Source organism: Motacilla alba, chromosome 12 (genome assembly GCF_015832195.1).
Source record: "Motacilla alba alba isolate MOTALB_02 chromosome 12, Motacilla_alba_V1.0_pri, whole genome shotgun sequence".
In the NCBI taxonomy this organism is placed as follows: Eukaryota; Metazoa; Chordata; class Aves; order Passeriformes; family Motacillidae; genus Motacilla; species Motacilla alba.
This window is the reverse complement of record NC_052027.1, coordinates 5,899,903-5,927,683: the sequence shown is the minus strand read 5'-3', so window position 1 is coordinate 5,927,683 and position 27,781 is coordinate 5,899,903. Positions and strand designations below refer to the sequence as shown.

General features: G+C 46.7%; 1 protein-coding gene across 1 annotated transcript in view; it reads right to left on the bottom strand.

Annotated features, from left to right (window-relative positions):
• Positions 1 to 518: 518 nt before the first annotated feature.
• Positions 519 to 27,781, bottom strand: part of LRIG1 (leucine rich repeats and immunoglobulin like domains 1) — an 89,316-nt gene continuing 62,053 nt past the window's right edge. The window contains exons 7-20 of the mRNA XM_038149565.1: positions 27,157 to 27,300; positions 22,505 to 22,648; positions 18,434 to 18,514; positions 13,389 to 13,460; positions 12,037 to 12,108; positions 9,798 to 9,961; positions 7,526 to 7,846; positions 6,237 to 6,518; positions 4,844 to 5,263; positions 3,448 to 3,570; positions 2,727 to 2,873; positions 1,351 to 1,638; positions 894 to 1,113; positions 519 to 799 (exon numbers count right to left, since the gene is read on the bottom strand). Coding sequence (XP_038005493.1) covers positions 727 to 799; positions 894 to 1,113; positions 1,351 to 1,638; positions 2,727 to 2,873; positions 3,448 to 3,570; positions 4,844 to 5,263; positions 6,237 to 6,518; positions 7,526 to 7,846; positions 9,798 to 9,961; positions 12,037 to 12,108; positions 13,389 to 13,460; positions 18,434 to 18,514; positions 22,505 to 22,648; positions 27,157 to 27,300 — 2,551 coding nt within the window. The 3' untranslated portion in view covers positions 519 to 726. The remainder of the gene's footprint in view (positions 800 to 893; positions 1,114 to 1,350; positions 1,639 to 2,726; positions 2,874 to 3,447; positions 3,571 to 4,843; positions 5,264 to 6,236; positions 6,519 to 7,525; positions 7,847 to 9,797; positions 9,962 to 12,036; positions 12,109 to 13,388; positions 13,461 to 18,433; positions 18,515 to 22,504; positions 22,649 to 27,156; positions 27,301 to 27,781) is intronic.

Genomic DNA, 27,781 nt, shown 5'->3' with positions numbered 1-27,781 from the left:
TTCCGTCTTTAACCTAAATTCCTCCCTTTTCATCAGTTTGAACTCATTACTCCTTACATTGAGGGCACCAGAACTGTGTGCAGAACCCCAGGTGGGGCCTCACCTGAGCGGAGCAGAGGAGGAGAATCTGCTGCCCACAATACTCTGGATGCAGGCCAGGACATGGATGGATTTCTGGGCTGTGAGCACACAAGGCCAGGGCATGTCCAGCCTCTGATCCACCAACACCCCCAAATCCCTCTCCACAGGGCTGTTCCTGGTCATTTTTCCACCCAGTCAGTACCTGGGATTGCCCCAACCCCGGTGTGCATGGTGTAAGGGAACTCCCACTGAAAAGAGGACAATCCCTTTGGAACAGTCTGGCTTTTAAAAGTTCTGTTTATGCATTTAAGGCACCAGAATTATTTCTCTCACAAAGTTTAACAGCAACCTGATACTGAAAACAAATATTGCCAAAATTGTAAAATTTCACTCAGTTTTCCATGCACTAAAGATTAAAATAACCTCTGTAAAAGATATATATTTTTTTAATATATATATTTATATATGAAAACTCTTATGTACAATTGTATCAAATACTTTTCTCTTTACACAATAATCCCTTGCATTTATGTGCTTCATATGCAAGTTGACTTTTGAACACTTCATACTTCTCTGGGAAGTTTTAAACTATGTACAATCAGATGACGCTCGAACAGGAGTTTGTTCCCCATACAAGCTTGTTTCTCATACCTCAGTTGGTTGCCTTTGCCAGGCCATCAGTTCAAGATTCGAGGTAGAAGTAAGTAGCCTATATACTCTGTGCAAAAAAAAAAAAAAAAAAATTTTAAAAAAGTAATAGTGTGTTTGTTAATTTGCACGTGGCAGTCAGTCTGTGCTCTCAGTCCAGAGACCTGCTGGGTAGCTTGGGCTCGTGAGTGGAGTTGTGGGGCTGGGCTGTGGTGCTGCTGGGCAGGAGAGCCTGCTCCACCTCTGCTTCCCTCTGCAGATCCAGTAGTCCTGGGGATATTTCAGGAAGCACGTTCAGTTGCTTTAATGACCCTCCTGCAGGCGAAGCTCTCACCAAATTAAGGTTGTTAAGCTCTGAAGGCTTTGCTGCTGCTTGTGAAGAGCCTGCAAAAGCCCAAAGGAGCAGCATGGTTAGGTGACGCTCAGCCTGCCAGCATCCCATCCTCCACGGCCCTGGAGGTCATTCCCAACCTTAACAATTCTATTTCATGCCCAAACCAACGCCCCCTCTGCCATCCACACCTGTGAGCTGGCTGAAAAGGCTGAGGGGAGCACACGGGGCCGTGCTACAGCCCCGCTGGTGGCCTTGGGGATCAGAGGTGACCCCAGGGAAGGACGTACCGCGCGCGTCCGCGAGCAGCGCGCCCTCCGGCCGTATCCTGTCGTGGTTGCTGGGGTAGAGGGTCCCGTCCGTCTCCACCCTCTTGCCGCTGGCAATCCCGTTGCAGGGCTGAGCATGAAGAAGGCTGGTGCCTGCACCCCTGCTCCTCTGGTGCTCCCTGCTGCTCAGTGCATTGGGGTGGGTGTTTTCCACAGTCTTTAGGCTCTGGCAGTCCTTGGGGTAGGCGTGGACGTGCACGCTGTCCGTGCTGCCGCTGCACTCCGGGCACACCACGGGCAGCCCGTAGCCTTTGGAGAGGAAGGGAAAATCAGCGAGGTGAGAGGAGCAGCTGGAAGTGGAGCACTGGAGCACACAAATCACGTAAGGAAAGGGCAGCTCTGTGTAGTTCACTGGGGTGGGGGAATCTCTCACTAAATAACGTGGACACTCTGTGTCTCACACAGGGCTATTACACAACCACCATCACTCAAGGGAGTTCCAATTAACAGCTTTAGTTAGGTAGGGATTCTGTTTCACTCCAAACTACTTGTAACTTTCTTTTTTTTTTTAAATAAACTATGCATTTATTTCCTTTTCCAGACTTTCTCATCAGGGTAGAAGTGCAAAATGGAACTTCACTGTAGCTGCTTTAAAATACCAAGTTACCTTACTTATTTTTGTGCTTGCTGCTTTAGAGGGAGCAGCATCAGCTTGCACTGTTATCTCAAGATGTGTTATTAATGGTAGTGGGAACAACAGATGAGCAGAATTCAAAGCAGCAAGGAGTTTCTAAACGTTCATTTCCTTGGTGCACTCAACAACTTCCCATTATTAGACTTTACATTAGTTTCTCCTAGAGAGAAAATCTGTTTCATTGGCTGATTTTCTGTGGCTTTTACAGTACAGTGGGAGAACAGAAAGCACATCCTAAAAATAGAAAAGTATGAGTGGAACACCATCGAAATTGGCAAAGAGCAGAGGCAGGTGTAGTGCCCAAAACAACCTTTAAATTTTGAAAATAAATTAAAAAGCTGAGCTTTGAAGTCAACAGCCTTTTTAAAAGAGCATGAAAAAATTTAACACTTTCAGTTTTAAAAGTGCTCTCACAATTTAAGAATAATTCAAATCAAAATTCCCATCAGCCAGCTGCACAGAATGGTAACTGGGAGCTTTACTCTGCCTCTTTCTGACAGTTGCTCAAATTCCAATTCTCCAAGCTTGAGAAAGAATCAAAGCAAGCAGCAGAAAGTAAATTTTCTGTGCTTGCACCTGAAAATCATTCTGAGCTTTTTTTTCCTCTGAAGGTAACAATTTCTTGTGTTAATGCTGCCTGACTTGGAGGGTTTTGTGATCTGTACAAACACGAAATGCCTTCCCAGATTGATGGGTTTTGTACCTGTCTTATCTGGAACAAGCATTCCATCGGCCATGTCCTCAGTTTTCCAAGTGTCTTTATTATAGCTGATACACAGCTTGGGCTGTCTACAACCTACAGCAGGAGCTTCAACATCTGGACACCTTCCAGCATCAGCCTGACACATCCCTGTAACAAACAAACCATCTGGGTAAAGATCCCAGCCATCTGCTCACAGTGAAATGACTTGTTGGTCTTACACTGGAAAAGGGAGAAAAAGTAGAAATGGAGCTATAGATAATTTTCAGCAAACATTTAACAGAATAAATGCTGCACAATCTCAGGAGGATCTTTGTTCAGAACTCTTAACTTCTCCTTCCTAATGTGTTTAAATAGTGTAAAACCCCAACATTTAATTTCAAAGCCTGAAGGCAGGGACAGGCAATATTAATGCATTTTCTAGTATGACTATGGGTAACTCTGCTGCCAAAAAAAGAATCCAAAATTAGCAAAAAACCAGTCCTTAGGGCCTGACTGAGCAGTTTCTGAGGCAGTCAGCTTGTAGGAACACTTACTCCTGGGAGAGGAGAGCTCTGTGAAGTCAAACACAGATCCCTGCTCTGCATAAATGCAGGAGTCACATTATAAAGATCTCTCAGATAACTCAGAACAAACACAAACACAGAAGCACTCTGGGCTGAGGTTTCTACCTCCCATATAAAGTTCAGGCCCAGCGTTAGAGAATGATGAAAGCACTGCTCACCATTGCTGTCGATGTGCCCGTTGGGCTGCTGCGTGTCCACGCCGATGGCCACCTCCTGGCGCTCCGACAGAGTCCCCTGGGAGGACAAGTAGCTTGGCACATCAGGAGGCACAATAGTCTCATCTAGAGCAATGGGAGAAGGGAAAAGTCAGATCCCAGCAGGATTTTTCAATGGAAATGCACATTTTCAAGGGGGATTTGGGACCAACCTAGAACCAGTTATTTTCTGTAGGTGCACTGGAAACTGAACTGCCTCAATATTCCTTTCCCCTCAGAAGCCCCATTCCTGGTTTTTCAAAGCCTAAAGTTGTGGGAAAGAGTGCTGATAAAGGCACTTTGAGTGTTTGCATGTGGCATGGTCAGTACATAGCAGATGGAGTAGAACTATTTCTTCAGAATAAGTAAATCCTTCTCTTTCCCTTGAAATTCAGTCCCTCCTTTTACTTTTGCTTCTGCCTCCTGAAGTCAGGAGTAAAAGTATTCTGCAGAACAGGCTGTTTGATTCTCTTAAGCAGGAAATAAGTCTTAAGCCTCTTGGCTTTCTCCATTTTCTATCAGGCAATTTCAGTTTCCCTTGCCACACAAAACCAAGTGAAACTCAATTATATTGGGCACGAAGCCCTGGATTTTGAGGACTAAAAAAAGGAATTATAAAAGAATCCCACTAATACATCACACTGCTAATAGGCTATCCAAGACTTCCTACCTAGCTCATGTCTTTAAAAATCCTTTTGTACTCTATCTAAAGCTAAGGAAGGCTGGAAATTCCAAGCAGGCTAGGAAAGTCTTAGGCTGGTTCTTCCATACTTGTTTTGTTCAGAGGCTGCATAAGGAGGGCAGGAGATTTTAATCTCACTGCAACACTTATTTCAGCATCAAATTATCCCCTCTGAGTATCAGAAGAAAGCAATAAATGCTAACTCTTCCTCTAAAAAGTAACACCGACCCGCCCCCATCATCAGGGCTAGCTCTCACAGCCAACATGGAAAAAAGGATTCCAGCTTAAAAGTCTAATTTTTCTAAGTTTTGACTTCAAAGTCTTTGAAAATACAGATTTCCAAAAAGCAAGACAGTTTCCCAGCATCATGGACATCATCCAGACTGTCTCAAAAGTTATCATTTATGGTCATGGAAAACCAAAGTAGCAAAGCAATGGCTGGAACTACCGCCAAGTGGAAAAGACCTTCCTGAAGAGCAAGCCAAGGGGAGAAATGCAGCTCTGAACATGCTTCAGCAGCAAGAGAAAGCTGGTTCCAGCCCTGGGAGCCAAGAAAACCAGGGAGATAAGCCAGCTGCAGTTCCAGGGGATCACGAGGTCCCTGACGAGCCGGCCCAGCCTCGGCGGGATGTCTGGCAGCACAAAAGGTCAGAGGGGGCCTCGGGACCCTGCAGCTACCTGTGTTGGTGACACTGTACTCTTCACTCTTCTTCCTGGTCTGGTAGATGATGCAGACCCAGACGAGGGAGGTGAGCACGATGCTGCAGACCACGGCGATGGTGATGATGCCCACGGTGGTGCGGTCCTTGCGGCAGCCCAGCGCCTGCAGCACGCTGACGTGGCTGTGCGCGCGCTCCGTGCCCAGCGTGTTGGACATCTCACACGTGTACTTGCCCGCGTCCTCCAGCACCACGTTCCTGACGATCAGCAGCTGGTTGCCCGAGGTGAAGTGGTGCCTTTCTGTCACCACCAGGGGTTGGTCACCTTTCAGCCAGGTGATGCGGGGCGGGGGGCTCCCCGTGGCTTTGCACTGGAGAGCCACGGTCTCACCGACGGACACCACGTGATCTTCCAGTGGATGGACCAAGGATGGTGTCTCTGCAGGAGAACAAACACAGAAATTGATTTTTAGGGACAGTGTAACAACGGATTTAACAGCACTGAATGCTCCTCGTGTTCCTGCAGACACGGCAAGGCATGAAGCATGCACGTGCTCAGGAATATGGCAGCTGCACACCACAACAGATCTAACAACCACAGCCAAGGCCCCACGCCCCACAACCAACTGGTGTTAAGTTTTCCCAACAAGAAACTTCTGAGGACGTGGGCCAACAGCTGAAACGTGAATTATTTCACAGAGCAAGAGAGATGAAGTGCAATTTCCTTTTGAAGTCATTTTCCCAGACAGCAAATAGGCTGGTTGGAGGGGCTTCCTCAGCACAAGAGGAGATGCAACTTACAGCTCCTTCTCTTACTTAACAGGTATTTTTCATTAGTGGACTACAGTGTAAAAGAATGAAACAAGACTAAGCCAACCATTTGACTCTGTCTCTCCTTTATCTACAACTGGTAAAGAGCTTGAACGGCCATCCCTCCCAGTTCCCACTTGCACTCAGCCTCCTGGGGCACTGGTGATTCCTTTTTGGGACTACCTAAAAACAGAGGCTAGACAAAATTAAGGGAATAAAAGCAGTTATATTTATTGAAGGGCCTTCAGATTCATTTAGGGCAGATGAAGCGCCCCTAGGGACTACACCCAAAAATGGATGATGGGTCACCCGTTTTCACACTTTTATCAGTTTGATCTATTTGCATATTGGAGGTTAATCTTCCAATTACAGCCTCAGGTAATGAAGTCATTTACCCCAAGCTTGCTCCTCCCCCAACTAACTTTTGTTTCCAGCTCTCAGGGCCTGAGGTGTCCTTGATTCCCAGGCCTAGAGAGGAATTGCTTTGTCAGACCAAAATGGGACAACAGTATCTAACACTCCATGTGGAGTTCAGAGTCATACACTGAAGAACTGCAGGATTCCAAACACACGAAAACCACAAAAGCTAAGAAGCATCTCACCCAGCACGGTGAGGGTGGCGTTGGCGAGCACGGAGCCCGCCGAGTTCTGAGCTGTGCAGCTGTAGACCCCCATGTCCTCGACCTTGACGTCGGTGATGAAGAAGACGTCGTCGTCGGGCATGACGTGCATGCGGCGCTCGCGGGCCGCGGGGAAGTCGGTGCCGCCGTCCTTCTGCCAGGCGATCTGCGGCGCGGGGTGGCCCTCGGCCGCGCACTCCAGCCGCGCCGTCGTCCCCGTGCGGCTCGTGATGTCGTGGGGGGTTTTGATAAATGAAGGCAGCACTGGTGAAGGAAAAGCAAGCAAAGGGTATGAGTGATTCTGTGGGAAACACTGTCTTCTGGGCAGTTGTGTTTTCCTTCCCACAGAGGGATTAAGGTGACAGTTACCACGGCCATCTGCTTCTGCAGGACAGCTCTGAGCTGCTGGGGACTGACCCCATGGTTCCACAGAACACACCTGTCTGCAGAGTCCATGACACTCCCAACTCAAATCATTAGAGCTGGGATCACAGCTAATTTTCTTCTGTGAAAACCTGGGGAAAAAAATCTGTTATCTCTCCTACAGAGACCTTCCAACTGCTACATCCCTCTTCTTTGCATACCTTTGCATTTTTGTTTTCGTTGGGCAAAGGATCTACCTGAGCAGCCAAAGAGCAGCAGCTCAAGCTGCTAAGAACATGCATGCTGAAGTGCTTGGCTGGATGGCAGCCAAGACAAAATGGTGTGTGCTCCTCACAGGGCATTTCCCAGCATCCACTGAGATACAAACAGCTGCTGTGCAGAGGTTAAGAGCTCACCATCAGGAACGGACCCTCGGGAGCAAGGAATTGTGTTCACATTCTCTGGAAAAATCCCTTTGCCCAGGATTTTTCTCCTGGGAAGCTGAGAAGCCTCAGAGAAAAGGGAAACAATTATTATCTCATTTGATTCTCCTGTGTTTAGCTCATCTAGAATGTGTTTGGAGATTGTTTACCCACAGGTTTCACTGGATTCTGGTGTGAATTATTTTGACTCAATCGCCAATCAGTGCCAAGCTGTGTTGAGAGAGTCACAAGTTTTCATTATTATCTTTTTAGCATTGTTTAAGTATCCTTTCTGTATTCTTCAGTATAGCTTAGTATAGCATTCTTTAATACATTACAGCATCATAAAATAATAAATTAGCCTTCTGAGAACATGGAGTCAGACTCATCATCCCTTCCTTCACCGGAGCACCCCGCAAATACAACAGAATTGTACCACGCAGGAGCTCAGGCCGAGGAGAAGAGCAGCAAGCAGCTCGCGCTCACCGTTCACGGTGAGCCGGGCCTTGTTGGAGTAGGTGGAGCCGAAGTGGTTGGTGATGACGCACTGGTAGCGGCCCTCGTGCGCGAAGGTGACGTGCCGCAGGTGCAGGATGGTGGTGCACTCCATCACCTCCCCGTCCTTGGCCCGCACGTGCGCGAAGTTCTCGATCTCGGCGTTGTGCAGCATCTCGTTGTCCTTCTTCCAGGCAAACATCATGGGGGAGCTGCTGCTGCTGGCCGCCAGGCAGGTGAAGCGGATGTCCTTGCCGAGGACAGCCACCGTCGTCTCGGGCTGGATGATGATCTGCGGCTTGGGGAAATCGTCTGGGAGGAAACAGCAGCAACAGTCAGTGCTGGGCTCTGAGGGGAGACTGGAGCAAGCCAAGAGGTGAAATGAGAAATAAGCAGCGCTCTGTAGAGCAGGTGTGCCACACACAGCTCCACGGAGTCGTTGGTTTACGTGGGATTGTTGCTCCTCTGGTTCCTTCAGTGGGCTGAGACGGTCAATGAGTGACCTCAGACAATGACAAGACACCCAGCTCCTTCACCAACTGAGTCTGAGAGATACTATGGTCTGCAGAAGATATGCAGACCATATTCTGGTTGTCTTTCCTTGTACAATCCATGCATGAAGAGCATGACTGAACTTAAAACCTCACCTCCAGACCCGTACTGGCATGAAGTAGGAGGGGAGAGGGCATTCAAAGGGCTGCAAGTGTCACCTCCAGGGAAAACTGCTCACAAGAGGTTTTAGTGAGGTGGGGATTGGTGTCTTCTCCCAGGCAGCAGGACAAGAGGCAGCGGCCTCAAGCTGTGCCAGGAGAGGTTTAGATTAGCTAATAGGAACCATTTCTTCCCCAAAAAGGCTGTCAAGCATCAGAATGGGCTGCCCAGGGACCAGGGAGGTGGTGGAGTCACCATCCCTGGAGGTGTTTAAAAGATGTGTCAATGTGGCACTCAGGGCCATGGTTTAGTGGTGTGTTTGGCTGCAGGAAGTTAATGGTAAATAAGTTAAAGTTAAAGGAACTTAGAGGTCTTTTCCAGCCTAAAGGACTCCATGACTCCACGCAGCCCAGGCTGTCAAAGCAGAAGCAGCTGTATTTGCCTGTCACCCGACCAGGGTGGAAAGCTTTGCACACTCTCTCTCTGCCCTGAAGACTGTTGGTTTTAGCAAGGTTCCAAGCAGATTCATTTATTAGGTTTCTACAAATGGTGTAATTTAATATTTGACTAAGGTTTAATTAAACAGCCAGGCCTCTGGAACCAGGACTACTAGTGCCTGGAGGACTTGGCAGGCACCGGGAAGCAAAGCTGCTTTTGCTTTGTGATGTTGCTGTGGGGATGGAGCTTTCAGGATCTCTTCTTCCAGATGAGCACAGCAAGGCTCCCTCCCAGCCTGCTCAGACAGAGGCCACCTAGGCAGAGGGTGTCACTGGGGGATCAGGAGGGACACTGGAACAAAGCTTCTGCTCCGTGTTCAGTGCAAGTCATGCATTCAGCTCAGTTAAACAGTGTTTGCAAAAGCTCATTTTTCCTTCAAACAGCCATGTGCAGCTCCACCCAGGACCCTCACTGGTTGGCTCCAAGACACAGGGTTTGGCTCTCTAACCAAGCCTTTCTTTTCCCCAAAACCTGGATGCCTGAGCAGCACTGATTTGGCCTCTTCTGATGATTTAAATTTCTTTTTCTTTATGAGAAAGGTAGTAGATGTTTATGCGTGCTGGTATTAAGTAAAGCTGCTTTGAAACCATAGCTCAGGTGCAGAGTGAACTGCAATATTTGGGTGGGCCTTCCTGGCCCCAAAGAAAGCAGCTGTGATGGAGAGATTCTCCTCTGGGGTTTGTTTTTAACTCTTTGTTGTGTCCAAGAGGGAGAAAAGATGGGTGAAGAACACAAATCCTCAGAAGAGCTGAGAACACCGCAGAAGGAAAAATATTACAGCTGCAGTCTTGATACTACCAAGCAGAGAGGACTGGGGAAGTGTCTGTGCAGCCCCATCTGGAAGTGGAACAGGCCTTAGTCCCTTTTGATTTAATACTCAGGGAGCCCTGTAAGGAATACTCTGGATGCAAGCAATGCACTGTGTGGTTTTAGTGGGAAATAAATTGTAGCCAATGACAAATTTTTTAAATGCAGGCTTGGGCTTCCTTTGATCCCACTGAATAACAAAACAAAACAGAAACCCTCTCATAATAACATGCTGGTACTCAAAGAAAATGTTTCCCAAGTGACTCCTACCCTTCATACAACCTCAAAACACGCAGGCAAGACTTACCACACACAAAACTCTCTGGCTGGATGGCAAAAATGCTCTTGCTTTTCAGTGACTCAGGATGGGCACAGGTGGCCACCACAAAGGACTGCAGCTCCTTCTCCACCAACCACTGGGGCAGCCACTTCAGCTGGCAGTCACAGAGGAAGCTGTCACTGTTTATGTGGCTGCAGGGAAACAAAACCAACACGAGCCTGCTGTGAGTCCTGCACGGAGGGAAGGCTGGGAAACTCACAGCCCTTTCATGTTAAACACATTCCTCCTGCCCCCCCAGCATGGGTGGGAGGAAGAAAAAGGACTGCAGGGATGTCCTCGAGGCACTGAAGATGTTACAGGCATGACACATTTAGACAGCATTTCATCTCCACCCAGAGAAACCCCCTCCTGTACTGCAGTGACACTCTGCAGCTCCTTGTAATTATTAACCAGCCCCCAGAGGGATCCCCAGGAACACACAAGCCACATCAGTGACCTCCTGCTCTGCCCCTGTGGGGTTTGAGCCTTTGGAGGGGATCAAATTCAGCACTTAGCTGCTGACCAGAGAGAGAGAGGACACCCAGCTTCCACTGAAAGGCCTCAAGCTCCCTCCATGCAGAGCAGTAAGCAGAGAGGCCCTGCCTCCCATAAGGTGACCCTGGAGGTGTGTTTGCTGATTAAAAGAAGCAGCAGAGGAGAAATGACCAAAGATATTTGTGTAAACCCCACAGAAACAGTAACTAGGCTGGAAAACAAAACACATAAACATTTCTCAGCATCCCGAGTTCCAACCCCACCGTTGTAAGATTCTGTAATTCTCTGATCCAACACTAGCTCAGCACCTTCTGTTAGGAAAAGAGGTGTGAAAAGGGGGCAAAGAAAAGGGGAGTTTTGGGATTAATGTGGGCTCTTTTTAATATTCTGGGCCAAATTATGGCTCAGCATAGCTCTAAGGCCAGTGAAGCATTGTAAATTTACACAAACAGGGCATTCATTCATACTTTGGTCTGGTTTGCCAAACTCAGTCTGATCCTTGGAACTGAATGTGAGGATGCCTCAGAGACTGGGAAATGTCCCAGAGAGAGCTCCTGTCCTGCATCCTACAAGCTATGCAAGAGCAGGGTATCAAGAGCACGGCAGAATCCCAACTCCAGCACTGCAATATAAAATGTGAATCTCCTGCTAATTTTCTACCCAATACCTCAGGAAATCCTGAAGTATGAAATGAGCAGGGAAGGGAAAAAGAAAGAAATTGACTGGAGAGGAAGGGATTTGACTTTTCAAAGCTGTCCACTTTCCTATTCTATAAAGATGTGTAGCCTCTAACACATATGATGATGGCATAAAACCCTCCTGGCTACTTGGGACAGGTCAGGAGATCCTTCAGCACAATGCATTCTGTATGTAAATATCCTCTATCTGAACTTCTCCATTTTATAAACATTCTTTCACAATATCTGGGATCTCACTGTCTCTTCCTAATAAGATCAATCTTTCATCTCAATTTTGTTTCAAGTGCCAGTGCAGAAGATAAAGTTTTTAATCACATAACAGACACACAGTGTTTATCTTCTTCACTCCCAGTCATTGGTATCAAGTGTCACTGCCAGCAGTGACCATCTGATTCCCATTTCCAATGTCAGGAGCAAGAACCTGTACCTGCCCAAATACCAAATAAATGATTTTGTGTTCCACAGACACTGCACTACTCTGGGGCATAGCAACACACTGACAGTGCATTAAATATTTATGGGGAAGAGGAGAAAAGGAAACCAGGCAAGACTGGAAACAGTGTCTGATAACAGTGCAGAGCCCCAGCCTGGAGCACCAGCAGCAGCTCTGATAACACATCCGTATTTTTACACCAGAAGGCTGAATGACAAGTTCAAATGGTGCTTATCACTGCAGTATCAGTCCTGTGTGTGAACCCTAAACACGGGAACAGCAAGGGAGCAGATGGGCCACTGGGAATTAAATCCATGGTGCTGTGAGCAGGAGAGCTGGCTAACAGGAGCAGGGCTGGACTTCCTGAATGGGGATGAATAACTGCACAGGCACAAACCTGCTGGAAGAGCCACGATCTAATCTCACTCACTATTACATGCAATGACAGCTCCTCATGTGTAAAAATACCCCACAGAGGAGGACGCAGGGGAGGGGGAAATGCACGAGTGGTAACGTGGGTAACACCTGTGCTGCAGCTCAGGTGCAGGGCCAGGAGGATCCCTCCTGCCTGGGGGTGGGTGTGAGCAGGGCCATCACTTACAGCTGCCGCAGGCTCCTCATCCTGGCAAAGGCATCGGCTTGGATGGAGCGGATGGCGTTGTCCCCGAGGTTCCTGCAGGCACAACCACAGGCAGCGTCAACAAAAGAGATGCCATGGCTGGGACAGAACCTCTCCACATTTATTTAAGCAATAACTCAAGTAAAACGTGATTTGGTAGCTCCTTGTTAAGGCCTTCGGCACTTACAGCGCATGGAAATGTTCCTCAAAACACCTTTGTATTATCAAAGCATCGCTGAACAATAGCCAGCCAACAAAAATTACATTCAACTGAATCACCAAGTCATTCCCTACCCCATCTTCTCACTGCACTTTCTCAGTCTGAGCTACCTCCATCATCCATAGCTCAGAAATTCCTCAGCCCCCTCGATAATAAAGACAGTCAGGAATGTGGTACCCCAGGCTAGACCTTCAGCAAACATAAAAGAAAGCAAATACTTGCACTAAGCAGCATCTGAGAAATTATTTGAAGATTACTTGGAGAGGATACTGTTGGGTTTAAAAAAAAATCCCAGTATTTCCAAAGGAAGGGGTTAAATAAAGGCTTCCCTCACAACTATTGCTAATTAAAAAAATAATTTGTTCTCTGAAAAAGCACAGTGTCAGATTTAGGGCTGAAGTTTACTAAGTGACATGTAGGGCAGATGAGCACTGCCTAAAGAGGACAGTGTCAGTAGAGCATTAAGGGCACCTTTATTTGGGAATGTACTCCAGTCAGGCAGCCCAAATCTTTCAGTGTGCTCTTGATGGCCATAACATTTCATACAATCAACAGCCAATAAAACATGTAGAGCACAGTCACATATACTTTAACTTGTCTTAATCCAAGAAAGGAGGTTATTCATGAATCACTGCTGGAGTCATCAGCCTTGGGACACAGAAAAAAATTACACAGAGGCAGCCAAAAATTTACTTCTTGCAAATGGCTCTAAGGGGTTTGTGCTGAATGGGGATGCATCAAAACCAGGCATCTGTAACATGTGTCAGTGCCAGAGCCTGGGTTTAGGATGAAGCTGGGGCAAAGGAGGAGAGTGCTGTGCCTGCACCAGCCTCTTTTCATTGCTAACAGCCTGCAAAGCAGTCATGTGCAAGTCAAGGTGATACGCTCAAAAATTAAGAGCATGCAAATTTCCCATATGTTCTATAACTTTGTTCCTGGCACAAAAAAAGGCCAAAGTTGAGGCAGACTTATAATGAGAAGGAAGCAGGTGGCCCCCACAAATGGACTGGCTTCTCAGTTTACAAAGACACTATTAAATTGCTAGCAGATTTCTCAAGCAGCTACTTTTGGCAGACCCCCCTTCCCAAACTCTGAGGCATGGTGGGTTACTCACAGGTGCTCCAGAGCCTCCAACCCTGAGAACGCTTTCTTGGCCACAGACTTGATCTTGTTTCCAAACAGAGTTCTGCAGTTTCCAAACATCCAGTGCCAGATAAACAGAAAGAAAATGGGGAGAGGGGAGAAAAAAAAAAAAAAAAAAAAGAAGGAACACAATTAGTGTGGCTTTATCTGATATACACACTCAGTGTAAGTCCCAGGAAATCTGAACTGCACAGAGATTAAGAGGGCTGAAGCACACTCGCTTTCCTGCTCCTGAAATGAAATCCTTTTATCTGTATTTGAATTTAATAGTGATGACAGCACAAAAGGGAATGTGCCATATCATGTAAAGAGGCAGGTTTGCTCCTGTGCTTGGGAACCAGCCTGCTGAGTAACAGAAGGTCCTCTCTGTTCTTCACAGGCTGGCTGAGGACAGGATTAAGTGCAGTGACAGTTTAACAAGATATTGGTTTCTCCCCACAAAGTTTTAAGTTCTGACTTCTTCCCAGACAGGAAGAAGAGTGGTGATTTATTCCCTGGTGCTTGGCCTGAGCAGCTCTCAGCACACAGAGCTGAGGGCTGCCCCTGGGCTGCACACTCACACAGCAGCTGACTGGAGGCACTGCTCATTCCTTCCTGTTAAATACAACAGCAAAGCAACATCATGCAACAGACCACAGCCAAGGGATAATTTCAAGGAGCAAAAGGCAGAACAGGTAATGCCCAGAGCTGAGGAATGGGCTTGCCTGCACCTATGACCAGAGAGCATTCCTCTGAATCAGCAGTGGCAGGAGGGGCTATCACCAGAAAACAGCCAGCTGGAGAGATCCCAGCCCAGCTGTCATCTCCAGTTCTCCATAAATATTGACCAGTGCTGATGGCCAGGGGCAGGGTTTGTGCCAAATGGATAGTCCCCTCACCTGTTTTAATAAAACATCAACCAGTGTCATTAATGAGGAACTGCTTTCCTTCCCCAGGCTCCCTCTAAGGTTTATCCTCCAGGTGCATCTGTTATCACCACGTGGTGCCCAGGATGGTCCAAGCCATCACCCACACCTCAGGTGAAAAAAGGGCACATCTGGTGCTGCATTTGATTCTGAGCTTTCATTCAAGAGCTGTCCTTCAGTACAGGGTGTGAAAGCCCTCTCTGCACCCCAAAAAGACTTACAACTATGATGGCCCCACTGCTTGCTCACTGGCCAGGGAAAGGAGTACAAGATGGAGCATGCGCAGCCATTCCATGAGCAAATACATTTCCAAGAACACGTCAAGGCTTTCCACAAAGCACTTTTCAAATGTCAGGATAATTTGGTTATATACTGGCTCCAGGAAAGCCCAGTCTCAAATACCCCCAGCACCAAAGGATGTGTGCAGTCATCTGTGCCATCATTTGGTAAAAGGGATGTTGCATTAATGAAGGCTTTGAGAAATCCATCAGAATGATTAATACAGTAAATAATTTACTATATGTAAACTGTGGTCCAATGGCTGCATCCATACACACTGATTTCTGCACCATATTCCTAATAAATGTGTTATAAAGACAAGGCAAGGATAAAGTAAGGACTAAAGGAAATGGCCTCAAGCTGTGCCAGGGGAGGTTTAGATTAGATTTTAGGAAAAATTTCTTCAGAGAAAGGGTTGTAAGCATTGAGCAGACTGCCCAGGAAAGTGACAGAGTCATCATCCTTGGAATTGTTCAAAAAGATGTGGATGTGCCACTTCAGGACATGGTTTAATGATGAACATGGTGATGGTGCTAGGTTAATGGTTGGACTTGATGATCCTAAAGACCTTTTCCAACCTTTATGATTCTAATGGAAGTTAGATGGGCAACTGCTGCTGAAAAAAAAATAAATTAAAAAAATTATGCTGAGCTTGGGTTTGATAGCTGCAGATTTCTATTCCTGTTCAGTGGATTTTGGTCTTTGAAAATTCGAGACACTGCTGATATCTGTTTAGTTATCTGTGCAGAGATAAGGAGTGCATCTGGGGAAGGTGCACACAACTACACCACTTGTGAAGGTGCACACAGCCCAATGCCTGGACATGAGAAATATCTAACACACATAACAAGTCAGGCCTCAGCAAACTCATTACTCCTTGCAACTAATTTCAATTAAGCGCCTCTACAAATCTGAGAGTTTGAACCTAGAGGCCCCCATCAAAGGGCTGTGGAAGGCTGGAATGTGAAGGCAGCAGAACACAGCCACAATTAGCCATCCCACTGCTGGCCTGAACCTCCTCCACAGGGCAGAGCCAAGCACAAGCTCTCCTGGAGACTGCACCAGGGTAATTACATGCCAAGCACACAATTCATCGCAGCCTTTTCTCCTCCAGCCAGTTTTGCACCTGCAGGAAGATCTCGCTGAGTGAGCCATCAAAAAGCTGGTTACATTTAGCAGCTTGAATAATTAGGCACCTCCTTGCTCCACAGTGATTCCACCGGTGCTTTTTATGCTTCAGTGCTTCTCAGCTCCCTCTTTCTCCAAGCAACATTTTAATTTAGGCCTGTGCTCTCCATCCTGGAGAGCTTCATATATAATTCAGAGAAGGCTAAAGTGACTGGCCTCTCCCTCTCTGTTTAACACCTTCGTGTCAGCGAACAACCCTCTCTGTGCTAAATCCTTTCAGAGGCTAATCTGTGCCAGATCAAAGGGGAAGGGCTTTTAAGGCAATCTCCACAGAGCTGAGGTGATTATTAATTCATTGGAAGGTCTCCTCTGAAGTGCCCATTTAGTTTTTGTATGCTAATGCATTTAAAGGGTTGACGGTTTAAATACAGGCCCTAAATCACATAGTGAAATGTTTGCTGAAAGGGCTGATCTTTTATTTACAAAAAAATCCTGATACTCACTTCAGCCTTAGAAATCACCAGTTTGGGATTTATGTGCTGATAAGCAAAAACAGTTCTGAGGAGATGCCTTTAAAAGTGACCACTCACAAGTATTCTCAAAACGCCTCAAAAAGAAACAGTAATAAAATAATTTCATGTTCTGAACGTTTTTTAGCCTTACGTGCTGGCTGTCAGTGAACAATCCCAGCAAACTGCTGTCCCACAGCAGCTCACTCTGTTAAGCAATCAAACCACTCCTGTCTGCCCCAAACCAACCTGATCCACATGCTCTTCCAGGCTAAGAAATGTGCTGCAATCCCCTGCACAAACCTTCCCTGCACATATCCCTCAGCCAGCCTCAGAGCTGGCCTGATTCCACGTGCAGGCATCAGTCAACAAAGGAAAGAAAGATACAAACCAAACTCCCTTAGACTTGCACAAGCCCTTAGTGCATCCTTGGCTACTGGCAGCCCAAGCCAGCCATCTTTGGGAGGCGTTCCTTGTGCTGGGTGACAAACATCACATCAGGCCACAGCATTTCACAGGGGAGAGCAATAGCTGCTCTGCCAGAGCTCCCAGCTCATAACCCCATAGGCTGCCCCTGCTCCCTTCCTTCCTCCTCCTTGCTGCTCCTCCTGGCCTCTGCCTGACCCCCACAGCTCATCAGGGCTCGCTGCTCCTGTTCTCCAAGTCAGTCCTTTCACTGAACTCTTTCCTTCCATGCTGTCTCCTCTGGACTTTTCACCACTCTCCTGTTATCTGCACCCAGCATTTCTAACATATCCTAATCACTTGGGAGCACTAGTTTTGCTCCCATGCCTGTGGCCCTGTTGGAGGGATGCACCACCAGGACAGCTCTGTCTGCTCCTCTCCACCACCTTCTGTCCCCTGCCAAAGCAGCACTACAGGCTCACAGTCCTTACAGCCTGCAAATCCCACTGGACAGTCTCTGCTCCCATCATCCTTCCAGCTGCTCACATGCTCTCACTGGTTTCTTCAGACAAACCAAACACTTCAGTCAGGCAGCCAAGGACTCTTCTACCCACCACATCTGCTCCTCTGCTTTTTTTTCTGGCAGTCATGGGAAGATTCCCTGACTCTGCATGCACAGCAGTTCTTACTGACTTCTCTCTCACCCCCACACTGCTTCTGCTTCCCTGCCTGGCTCCCCTGTCCTTAAATCCTCCTCTGCCTTCTCCCCCACTTTACTTGCAGCTGCAACTCGGTCCCCTCTGCGTGGACCCAGCGACTCCCCTCAGCAACAATGAAATGCCATCTCTGTCTGTGATTTCAGATTTGTCTCCCCCCAATCCCTGCCATGGCTGGTCCCACTCCCTGAGGAGTCTCTGATTAGAGCATGACAATATCCCTCCTCCTGCCAGGATTCATTGCAGCCATCTGCTCTCCATCGAGGTGCTTTTACTGCACCTCTGGCTGTGCCATCCCAGCAGCACAGACAGCAGCACGGGGGGCACTGAGAACTTCAACAAAGGCAAGAGGTAATGATTAGAGACTCTTGATTTGTCACAAGCCATCAGAGGCTCCTCTGACAGGGCTGATTTATATCCCCCATTTCAAATGGGACAGGGATTGCACAGAGCAATGTGAAAACCCTGGCGAGGGCCAAGCAAGCCATAAACATTTGCAAGGCGCATGCTTGCCTTGGGATTCTTTTTATCTCTTTAAGAGCCTGTGCCCCATGGTGCCTTTTATTGTCACTGCACATGGAACTGAGCCCAAAAGATCACTCTCAGAGAGAGTATCCCACAGAAACGAGTCCTGTTTCAATCCTCTGCTGTAACAGGAAGTGGGGTGATTTTTCTCTTCTGTTTATTGTTATTTGCTGCATCAATCAGTGCCTCACTGGAGACTGCAAGGGGTCGTTTTTTGTCTCTTGTTTGCTTTTAGAAGTGAGGAATGGTTGTGCTGAGTTTTATACATGAAAACAACTTAAATTCCTCTCTGTGTCTGAATTGCAGTATGTGGCACTGCTCACCCCATTTAGAAAGGAAATAATTGCCCCATACCTGCTTAAAAAGATCAGTGCTTGAACACCACATTTGCACTCTTGCAGTGAGCCTGCAAAACTACTACAGCTCAGATTTTCTGTTCATTTTTGTCTTGTTCCAAGGTGAGAGAGGCTGCATGAAAAGGGACAGACCCAACCCCACACAGGCACACAACAAAACTGGCTTGCAGAATTCAAGCCCAGGGATACTCACAGCTTGCTCAGGTTTTCCAGGCCTGTAAAGGCTCCATTGGTATCTTCTATTGTGCCTGAGATGTCGTTGTGGTCCAGTTCCCTGGGGAGAGGACAAGAGAGAGCCCAGAATCAGCACCTTAGTCCCAATGTCACTGTTACAAACAAGTGGAGGAAGCTGGAGAGTGCCACATGACAGCTTCCCATTTTCTCCTGACACTTATTTAGAAAATGCAGAGTCCTGCAGCAAAGCAGCACCAATCCCTTCTCCTGCCCTGACACATGGTGCATTCCAGAGTTCTGGCTTGTTCCTCACTGAAACCCTCTGAGACAGCCACTTTTTACCAAGCAGGTTTCTGTCCTTTTCTGCTTCTGTGCATCCAAACAGGAGGAAAATAAAGTGCAAAAATTAAACCGAAAGAAACAGCTGTCCTTAAATGCTACTACCATGAAATAAGATCACTTTGGCTATTCCAGTGTATACATGTATTTGTCTATAGCTGAATCTTAGGAAGATGATTTGGTGTATTTTCTACAAAGCTGCATTTTTTCTGGCAACGAACTTGAAAGCTCAACAGAGGAAAGTGCCACCAGCCCAACTCTGTATAAGCATTTGAAAAAAAACAAGAGAATTCCATTTCCAGAGTTAGCTTCTTTTGGCTTTCAAATTGACCATCAATTACAAGAGTCAAAGAGGTCTGAAGAAAAACAAGCACACAGAACAAACACAGAGATCCACAAAAGCTGTTTAAACAGACTGTTTAGAAATCCTTCCCTCCCAGCTTTTAAATCCAGCTAGCAATGAATACCCAGCAACACAGACAGAAATTCATCATTTCCAATGTTAAGTAAAAAGAAAGAAAAACTAAATAGGCTTTGTTGGTTTTGTTACATCACTCTGATTTAAAACCTGGCAAAACACAGCACCAAAGAAAACTTCACCATCCAGATAACCCCTGAGCCCTCAGGTACTCCTTTCACACCTTCTGAAGATGATTATCAGAGCGTTTCCAGATAAAAAAAAATATTAAGATCAAATAAAGAAAAACCAAGTCCCCCTGCATTTTGCAACACTCCAGACACAGGCAGCACAGCGTGGCTTCTGGACAGCACAAATACACAGTAATTCACAGGAAGGGAAAACAAATTTAAAAGAAAGCCCAGTTTCAATATGGGAATGGTTTTCCCTCAGCTGGCTCAGTCTTTGCTCCTTTCTCTGCTTTAGGGTGAACTAAAGATGTGAAGGGAGATGGCCAAAAGCCACAATTCCTGTTTTTCAGCTGGCTTAAGCCTGAGCCCTGAATCTCACATCCCTGGAGAGCCCTGGCCCTAGCCAGCATCACTGTGGATGCCAGGGTGATCTGTGGGCTGCTCTGTGCCAAAGGCACGGACAAAACCTCAACATCCCCGTGGGGTGTGGGCACACATAATGCTGTGGTGGCCAAAGAGATGAGTCCAGGAGAAGGCTTTGATGTGCTGGCATTTCCAGCGCCATCCTAGTGGGACAGGAGCAAATACATCCTCCTGGAGCTCAGTTTCTACATTTTCCCAAGGCTTGCCAAGATTATGTCCCTTGTCCTGTTTGTTTTTTAAGGGAAAATCCCTTCTCAGACATTTCTCCTCTTCAGTTTCACCACGGGCTACTGGTCTTTGGAGCAGCAAAGCCTTTCCCATGGCAGAGACAGACAAGTGGGAACAGCCTGTAGGAGCCCTGACACACACTTTTATTAATTGACTGCCACACATTGTGTTTTCTTGAAAAAAGGGAAAGAAAATGGTATTGCTGGTTCATCCAGTGGCAACTCAAAGGTTTAGTGTTAGAAAGGAGGAATAAAAACCTTTTTAACAAATGAGTGAAAATAGAGAGAGGGAGAAAAAAAAAGAGTGGGGTATTTTGGCCCAGCTCTCTTTGTATCCCAACTCCTCTCCCAGCCCCTGTTGCCAATTTCCTATTCTTTCTGGCTGGCTGAGCCTGAATGCTCGCAGCCTTGTTAATCATTGTGCTCGGAGGTCTCCGGGCCTGACCTCTATTTGAATAGCTCCACATTTCAGCAGTTTCACACCCACCAAAGGCTCCCCAACAATGGCCCATAATTAAAGCATGCTCAGCTCTTTTTCACCAGGTGCAGGACCCAATAGGCCTTTCTCTTTATTAAATTAGAGCTGCTCACACACTCCCTCTCCACCTCCCCCCTCTGCCCTGGACATAAAAGAGGCTCCACATTCACTGCAGAGCAAAGAGAAGGACCAGCTTCCCTTCCCCTCCATTTTTCTTTGGAAACCTTTAGTTCCGGTCTTGACAGCTGCCTCAGAGAGGTCCCTTTCTCAATGCCCAGTGCCTGAATGGCTTTGGCTTAAGTTTAAAAAAAGCAAACAAAACCCAAACTCACTTTCCAGTCACTTCCCTCACTATGAACTTCAATAAAGAAAAGAGTAAGATGCAAAAAGTACTGTAAAAAGGGGAGATTTTTCTGTTCCCATTTCCTTTTAATGACTCAGGCCACAATGGGCTTCTGAAGAGGAATAAAAGTATCAAAGTGTGTTTTTTTCTTTTGAAGGAAGAATTAAATCAGTTTGCTGAACCCAACCAGCCTGGGAACGTGTCTGGTGCCGTCACAAGGACTGTGAGAACTCCGTGGTGTGCCAGATGAAGGTGCTGAGCCTGCAGCTCCCAGAGAGAGGAGGAGAGCAGCCAGCAGCCCTGCAGGTTCCAGTCAGGAGACAGAGGCAACACAGCTGCAGGAATGGAACTGCATCCCCCATCTTCTGATGTTCAGAAGATAAGCCCAGATGTATTTCAGTCTCACACAGCTCTCAGTGTGTAATGGTACAATGCTACAACTGTGGCACCATCATGTTTTCTGAAAAATCTCTTTGCCCAGGATTCTTCTCCTGGGAAGCTGAGAAGCCTCAGAGAAAAAGGAGAACAATAATTATCTGATTTGCTTCTCCTGTGTTTGGACATTGTTTACCAGCAGGTGATTGTTTCATTGGTTTTTGCTGTGAGTTGTTTTGACTTAATGGCCAATTACGGCCAAGCTGTGTCGGACTCTGAGGAGAGAGTCACAAGTTTTCATTAGTATCTTTTTAACCTTCTGTCTGTATCCTTTCTCTATTCTTTAGCATAGTTTACTATAGTATTCTTTAATATAATATAGATCATAAAATAATAAATTAGCCTTCTAAGAAGACAGAGTCAAATTCATCATTCCTTCCTTCCCTAGTCGGGGGTCCCACAAATACAACACAACTGCACCCCACAGGAGGCCACACTGATCTAATGGGCTCTAGTGCTCCTAAAACCTTACAAGTTGCTATTTGGACTAGGCAAGCTCATTTCCAGTATCACATTTCCAGGTATTATATTGTGTCAGTGGTTTTAAAAGAAAAGTCTGTGGTAAATGGCCACAGCCAGCACTGGATGGATCATTTCTGCAGTTCAGTACTAGGGCATGTGAAACTTTGCCCTTGGCAGCTTTTTGATTTTTCAGGGTTTCCCATGAAAATCAGAGCCCAGAATGTTTCATGGGCCCAACTGAATTAAAGATTTCTGCTTACTTGTATGGTACCTGCAAAAGCTTCTTATTTCTGTGACTGCACTGAAGGCCAGGTGAAGCTTCATGTGTTGCTACACTTCTGGTACAGTCAGATGCCAAGCCCAACCCCTACATTTCTTTGTTTTGCCATTGTTTTTTTCCTTAACATCATCTTACAATAATCATAATTTTATATTTAATATTCAGGGTTTTTTTAAAAAAAGTAACAACACAGAAGTGTTCAATAGCACATTTAAGAGGACATTCAAATTTCCAGTGTTGTCAGTGGAAGTGCTCTTTCTGAGTGCAGAATGACCCAAAAGAAACTAAGCTTTTCCAAGAATTTCAATTAAAGTCAATGTGATAACAAGAGAAATACTGCTATTAGCTGCAGGAAGGAGACCTCAGGGACTTTTGGTCAGCTGAGGTGGCTTCAGGAACCTGAAACTGCCAGACATGGGCACCCAAAGCATCTTCCAAGCAGAACCATCTGGCAGAACACAAACTGGGGAGGGAGGAACATGGGTGTGGTCTGACAAAAGCTGAGAGCAACTTACAGGACACGGAGGTTTTTGAGTCCCCTGAAAGCACCTTCTGCAATGTGGTTGATGGAATTGTGGCTCAGCCTCAGCACGTGCAGTCCCCCAAGGTCTGCCAGGCTTCCCTCATCCAGCCTGGTCAGGTTGTTGTAGGAGAGTATCCTGAGGGAAAAAAAAATGCAACCACAGCTCTTGTCAATCCATCTGGTATTTTCCAAACTCCTCTGTGCCAAGCAGTGCCTGCCTCCCACAACCCATGGGTGGATGAGGAAATAAGATTGCAGCCAATATGATAATATTGAAATATAATATAAGAAATATAAGATATTTTAATATAAGAAATACTGAAATATAAGAAATATTGAAATATAAGAAATACGTATTGCCCCAAGACACCCAGGGGAAGCCTGGGTGACACCAAGGAGCAGGAGGCAGCTGGTTCCCAGCTATGGGGCAATTTTCTGTGCAGGCTACAGAGAGAGGCTGCCCCAGGAGTGACTGAGAGCAACAGCCCAGCACACACTCTGCCAGCTCCAGCAGGGAGAGCTCCTCCTGCTCCCCTGCAGCTGGGTGAGGGTCTGGGAGCACCAGCCCTGGGTGCCCGGAGGCACAGGCAAGGGCTCAGGTGGCTGTGCTCAATCCTCACCCCCTCTGAGGCTCACAGGAACAGCAGGCCCTGCTCCCCACGCCCTGTGAGGTGCAGAGTGATGTCACACTGATGGATTTTGGAGCTCGCACACGCTCTTGGCAAGCTCCAGACTGCTGTGCTCAGGAGGTGCCTTATCATTCTGCACTTGTGCACAGCCAGCCCCAGGCTCTGGGTGTGGGTGCCTCAGCTCCACCCCAGTCCAGAGCCAAAAGCATTTCACCACAAGGCAATTGAATGCTTCCTTTCACCCACAGAAAGGAGGTGTCTGTTGTAAACCAGCCACCTTTCCTTCCTCCCACTCCCCTTTGTCAAGGAGCACAGTTTGCCTTAAATCCTCTCCACTTACAAGAAACTGTTGGAGGGTTGTTTTTTCTCCTAGTTTTCCATCTATCTCTTCCCCTTGCCTGCATTATCTCTGGTCTGGGAGATTTTTTTCAAGCACTGCTCCTGCTGCAGTTTGGAAGCTGGCAGGAAGGCAGCTGCTTTTCTCTCCCAGCAAGGTGAAGATGAGGCACTGGAGCTGTGACACTGAGGGCAAGCCTTGGGAAGCTACTGCAGCCACCTGACACACTGGGCAACCACCTTCTATCCAGAATAAACCCTGCTGTGGAAGGCCAGCCTGGATTCTCAAATGAGAATAGCAGCGGGCACCAGATTTTCCAAACCTTCTTAGTGACCTGAGAGTACAACTCACTTCAAAAGATGTCAGGGTTTGGGCTGCTCAACTTTTGAAAAAGTGAAACAGCTTTGAACAAGCACTGAAATTCTTCGCTGTACAGACAAGAAAAAAAAATTCACTGAGTTCCAAACCTCCAAATTCCTCTTCTAGTACTGCCTGTTAATGAGTCTGCTTAAAAATGTGTCTAGGGCTTGCATGAAATTCACTGCAAAGCCAAAACCTAAGTCCAAACAGACACATACTCCAAAGCACTGAGAGTGTCATTTACTTGGCAGAGGGGCTGTCTATCTTTTAGCTGTGTGAGTGGGCAGAGGGCAAGCTGTGGAAAAAATTCAGCAAAGATTAATGAGTTTGAAGGTATGGGACAACATACTTTCCTTCCTAAAGAAGCTATAGTGTTATGAAGAACTGGCATCTGGTCAAAATTATGTCCTCACCTGCTATTAAAGAATTTGGCTTTAAAAAAAAAATTGTTCAAAAGTAATCCTAAACCTGGCTGAGAAAATAAATAGTTCATTTTGATTCCACACATAAAGATCCTGCCACAACTGGTGAAGGCCTGTTCCCTCTGTTTGTTTGGATGTCACCCCAAGATGGACAGACAGCAGCAGGACGTGGTGACTCTCACTGGTGTCACACCTGGAAGGTTTCAGGAGCTATTGCACCTGGCAGTGGCTTCTTCAGCTTGCCAGGGCTCTGCTTCCTGCCACAGGACAGGCCAATTTGAAAACATCAGGATTCCCCCCTCAGCTCAGCAGTGTGGGTTGTCCGGTTGAGAGAAGCCAGCAGATCCCTGCTGCTTCCCCAAGCCTGGCATCTCTACCAGTGAGAAATCACTAGCATGAATAAATGGCAATGGTTGTCCACACAGCCCTTCCAGCCTGGCCAGAAGTAGGAGATTTTGAGCACCATGCCAAAATTGATGCAGAAAGGGGTTAACCAGAACCCTGTTGTGCAACTGGAGCTGTTGCTGCCAGCCTGTTCTGGACCAGGTACATCTAACACACTTCACTCCCTTTGACCAAGCCACAGGTAAAAAGGGAAAGAGCCAGCAGCCAAGTCACCATTCACCTCTGATGAAATGCTCTGCTCCCACTGTGGTTTTTTCCATGATGCTGATGCTCTAGCACCTGACTGGTGAGTACAATCAGCCCTTTCTCATGCTCAGAACAAGGCAAGAGCTTTCTTTCCTTGTCAGCTTTTACATCAGAGCCTTGGGTTCACGTTTTGTCCCAGCAACTGAATGAGAGATAACTCCTCCTCCAGATGATCAACTCCCTCCTTAGAAGACTTTGAAATTCATTCCCTGTACAGCCACAGTGTTTTCTGGTAACCGAAACCCAGTAGATTTAGCAACAGTGCAGGTGAGCAAGGATCTTTCAATCAGGAATGAAACATACACAGCTAACAAAGTGCACGAGGCAGTCTAGATGTACCCATGGCTTCCTTTCCTCACCCCTGCATTTCAGCACACACCTCTCCTACAGGTACTCTCTGGCTGTGGGAGTTTCAGCTTGGAGATCTGATGGCTCCCTGCAGCAGCCTTACCCTAAAGGCAGCACCTGAAAGAGCTTGTAGGACTTTGCAGGGCTGTGCTAACACCCACACAATCACCTTTCTCATCTCAGCCACTGGCCTCAAACTGCAGCACAATCCTGCCTGTCAGGTCAGGCACACCCCAGTGGCTCACACCACCTCACACCACCAGGCATTTTCCAAATCTACCCCCTCCTGCACCCCAGTTTCTGCAATTACTGCTTCTAAGACAGAACAGCTCACTGTTAGAACTGCTTGTTGGATGAGATCCTAATCCATACCTGAGAAAAAGCACTCAGCATGACAAGCACCTCCAGTGTAAACCTTGAGGGTTTGAAAGACAGAGTCATGTAGACAAGCTGAGCTCTTCCTAAAAAAGTTCTGCAATTAGCCCTGTGAGGTGCAGGTGGGCCTGACCCATCCCATCTAACCCAGGCTGAAATAAAGCTCAGCACAGGCACCAGATATTTGGTTCTGTGCAGTGCAGTGATCTGCATTTGGCTGTTCCAAGGATTCAGCTGTGAGTGCCTTGGCAAGGCAGGTTCCCCTTTTTTTGATGCTTCAGATTTTAACAGACAAAAGGCAGAGCACAGTTCCAGTTCTGATCTGCAGTTGAAGACCTCTCCATTAACACTGCCTTAATCTAGCAAAATATCATGTGAGGATCTAAACATGAATGAACTGCAGCTGTCCACAGAATTGTGCAAGGCATGGGCAGTTCTGCAGCAATTAAAAAAAAATTAGGCAATTCAACAATCACGTGTGTATTTAATTAAACCAAAAAATAAAGTACTTCCTTGTGCCCCCAAAAATAACCAACATCTGAACAAATAATTTGGATTCAACAGAAGACCACAGGGCTAGCATGTTAATTCTAAACATAAAGAAATTACATGTGTCATGTCTATCCATCTCTGAATCCACAGCCCAAAGGTTTCAGGACTTACAGCTGGGTGGGCAGATACCAACCTTTAGTGTGAGAGCAGAGTGAGGCCTCTGGCAGCAGGAATTTGCTCTACCATACTGCTTTTTGGTGGATAGGAGACTCCCTAACAATGTTTAACATTTCCTGCAGCAAGCAGAACGAATTCCAGCTCCATTGACCATGTGTCAAGTTCACCAAAGTAAAAAGCAAAGCTTGCCACAGTCCCACAGAGGGGATGGCAGCACGTTCTGTAAATACTGCAAGCATCCCTGTGTGTCTCTTGAAAAAGGCATTAAGCAGTGCCACAGACCCCAAAGACACCCTTGTGGGGCTGCCCTCAGCAGCAAGGCTTTCCTTCATTTGTCAGGCTGTGTTCCCAGCACCTCAGGAGAGCAAAGCCCATGTATTTACTTTTCAACAACTGAACCCCACAGGAGGGATAAAGTGTAAACAGGAGAAACAAGGAGAACTGCCTTTAAAGGGCCAAATCTCTGCTGGTTGAAAACTGATTGTTCTTTGTAAATACAGAGGATAAAGCAAAGCTTCAGGCTGTACAGTTCTTATATGGCAAGTTACTATAACTACAGTTATTATATGGCAACTCTTGTAACTCCCTAGCTAAAAATGCTGGCAAGCCACAGCTCACAAACTCTCCAGGTCTTTTGGCACTGTGCACTTTTAGTGGGTTCTAGCCTTTGTTTCTGGTACAAATGTGTTTTAACTGAGCACCACAGGTGCTCTGAAGATCATAGCATCATAAATAACAAGGGCGTCCCTTAGGAGCCTGCAGCTCCTGCATCTCTTACAGTGGGAGCTGTAAGCCTTGAGAAAATTCCTTACTCCCCTGCGAACATCACACAACACCACAGAAACCAACTTACAGCTCATGCAGCTTCTGGCAGAAGCTCCAGCCATCGGGGTTGATGCGGGATATGGAGTTGTTGCTGAGGTGAAGCTGGTGCAGAGAGGAAAGGCCATAGAGGGAACCACTGTTCACTTCTGTCAGGCTGTTGTATTCCAGGTGGCTGTGGAGAAATATAAGAAGGAATTGACAGATAAGCAGCACTGGTCAAATGCTGAAAGAATTTCCAAAAAGAACTGGGATTTTAGCCTTTCCTACACACCCTTCTACATACCCATGTGGACACATGCATGTGTGGGCATTTCTTGTCAAACAAAGACAGAAATTCAAGGACAACACAAAGGAAATGCCCAGAAGGAGATGTGACTGCAGAGAGAAGCTCCACTGCAAGTAAACTGGGTTTAAAGCAGCCCACTCAAGTTTGTATTTGCAGAGTCTCAGTTGTGTGACAGCAGCACCCAGAAACATGCTGCCTTCATCACCTGGGACCTCACAAACACACCTGGAGGCCAAGGGTGTTAGAAGCTTCAGGTATTTCTCTGCAATCACTAATCAATTTATTCTCTGGTATGGAAAGAAAACATCAGAAAAATGTTTTCTTGAAGAATGGCCGGCTTGGTTTCTAGGTATCCCATGAAGTGGAA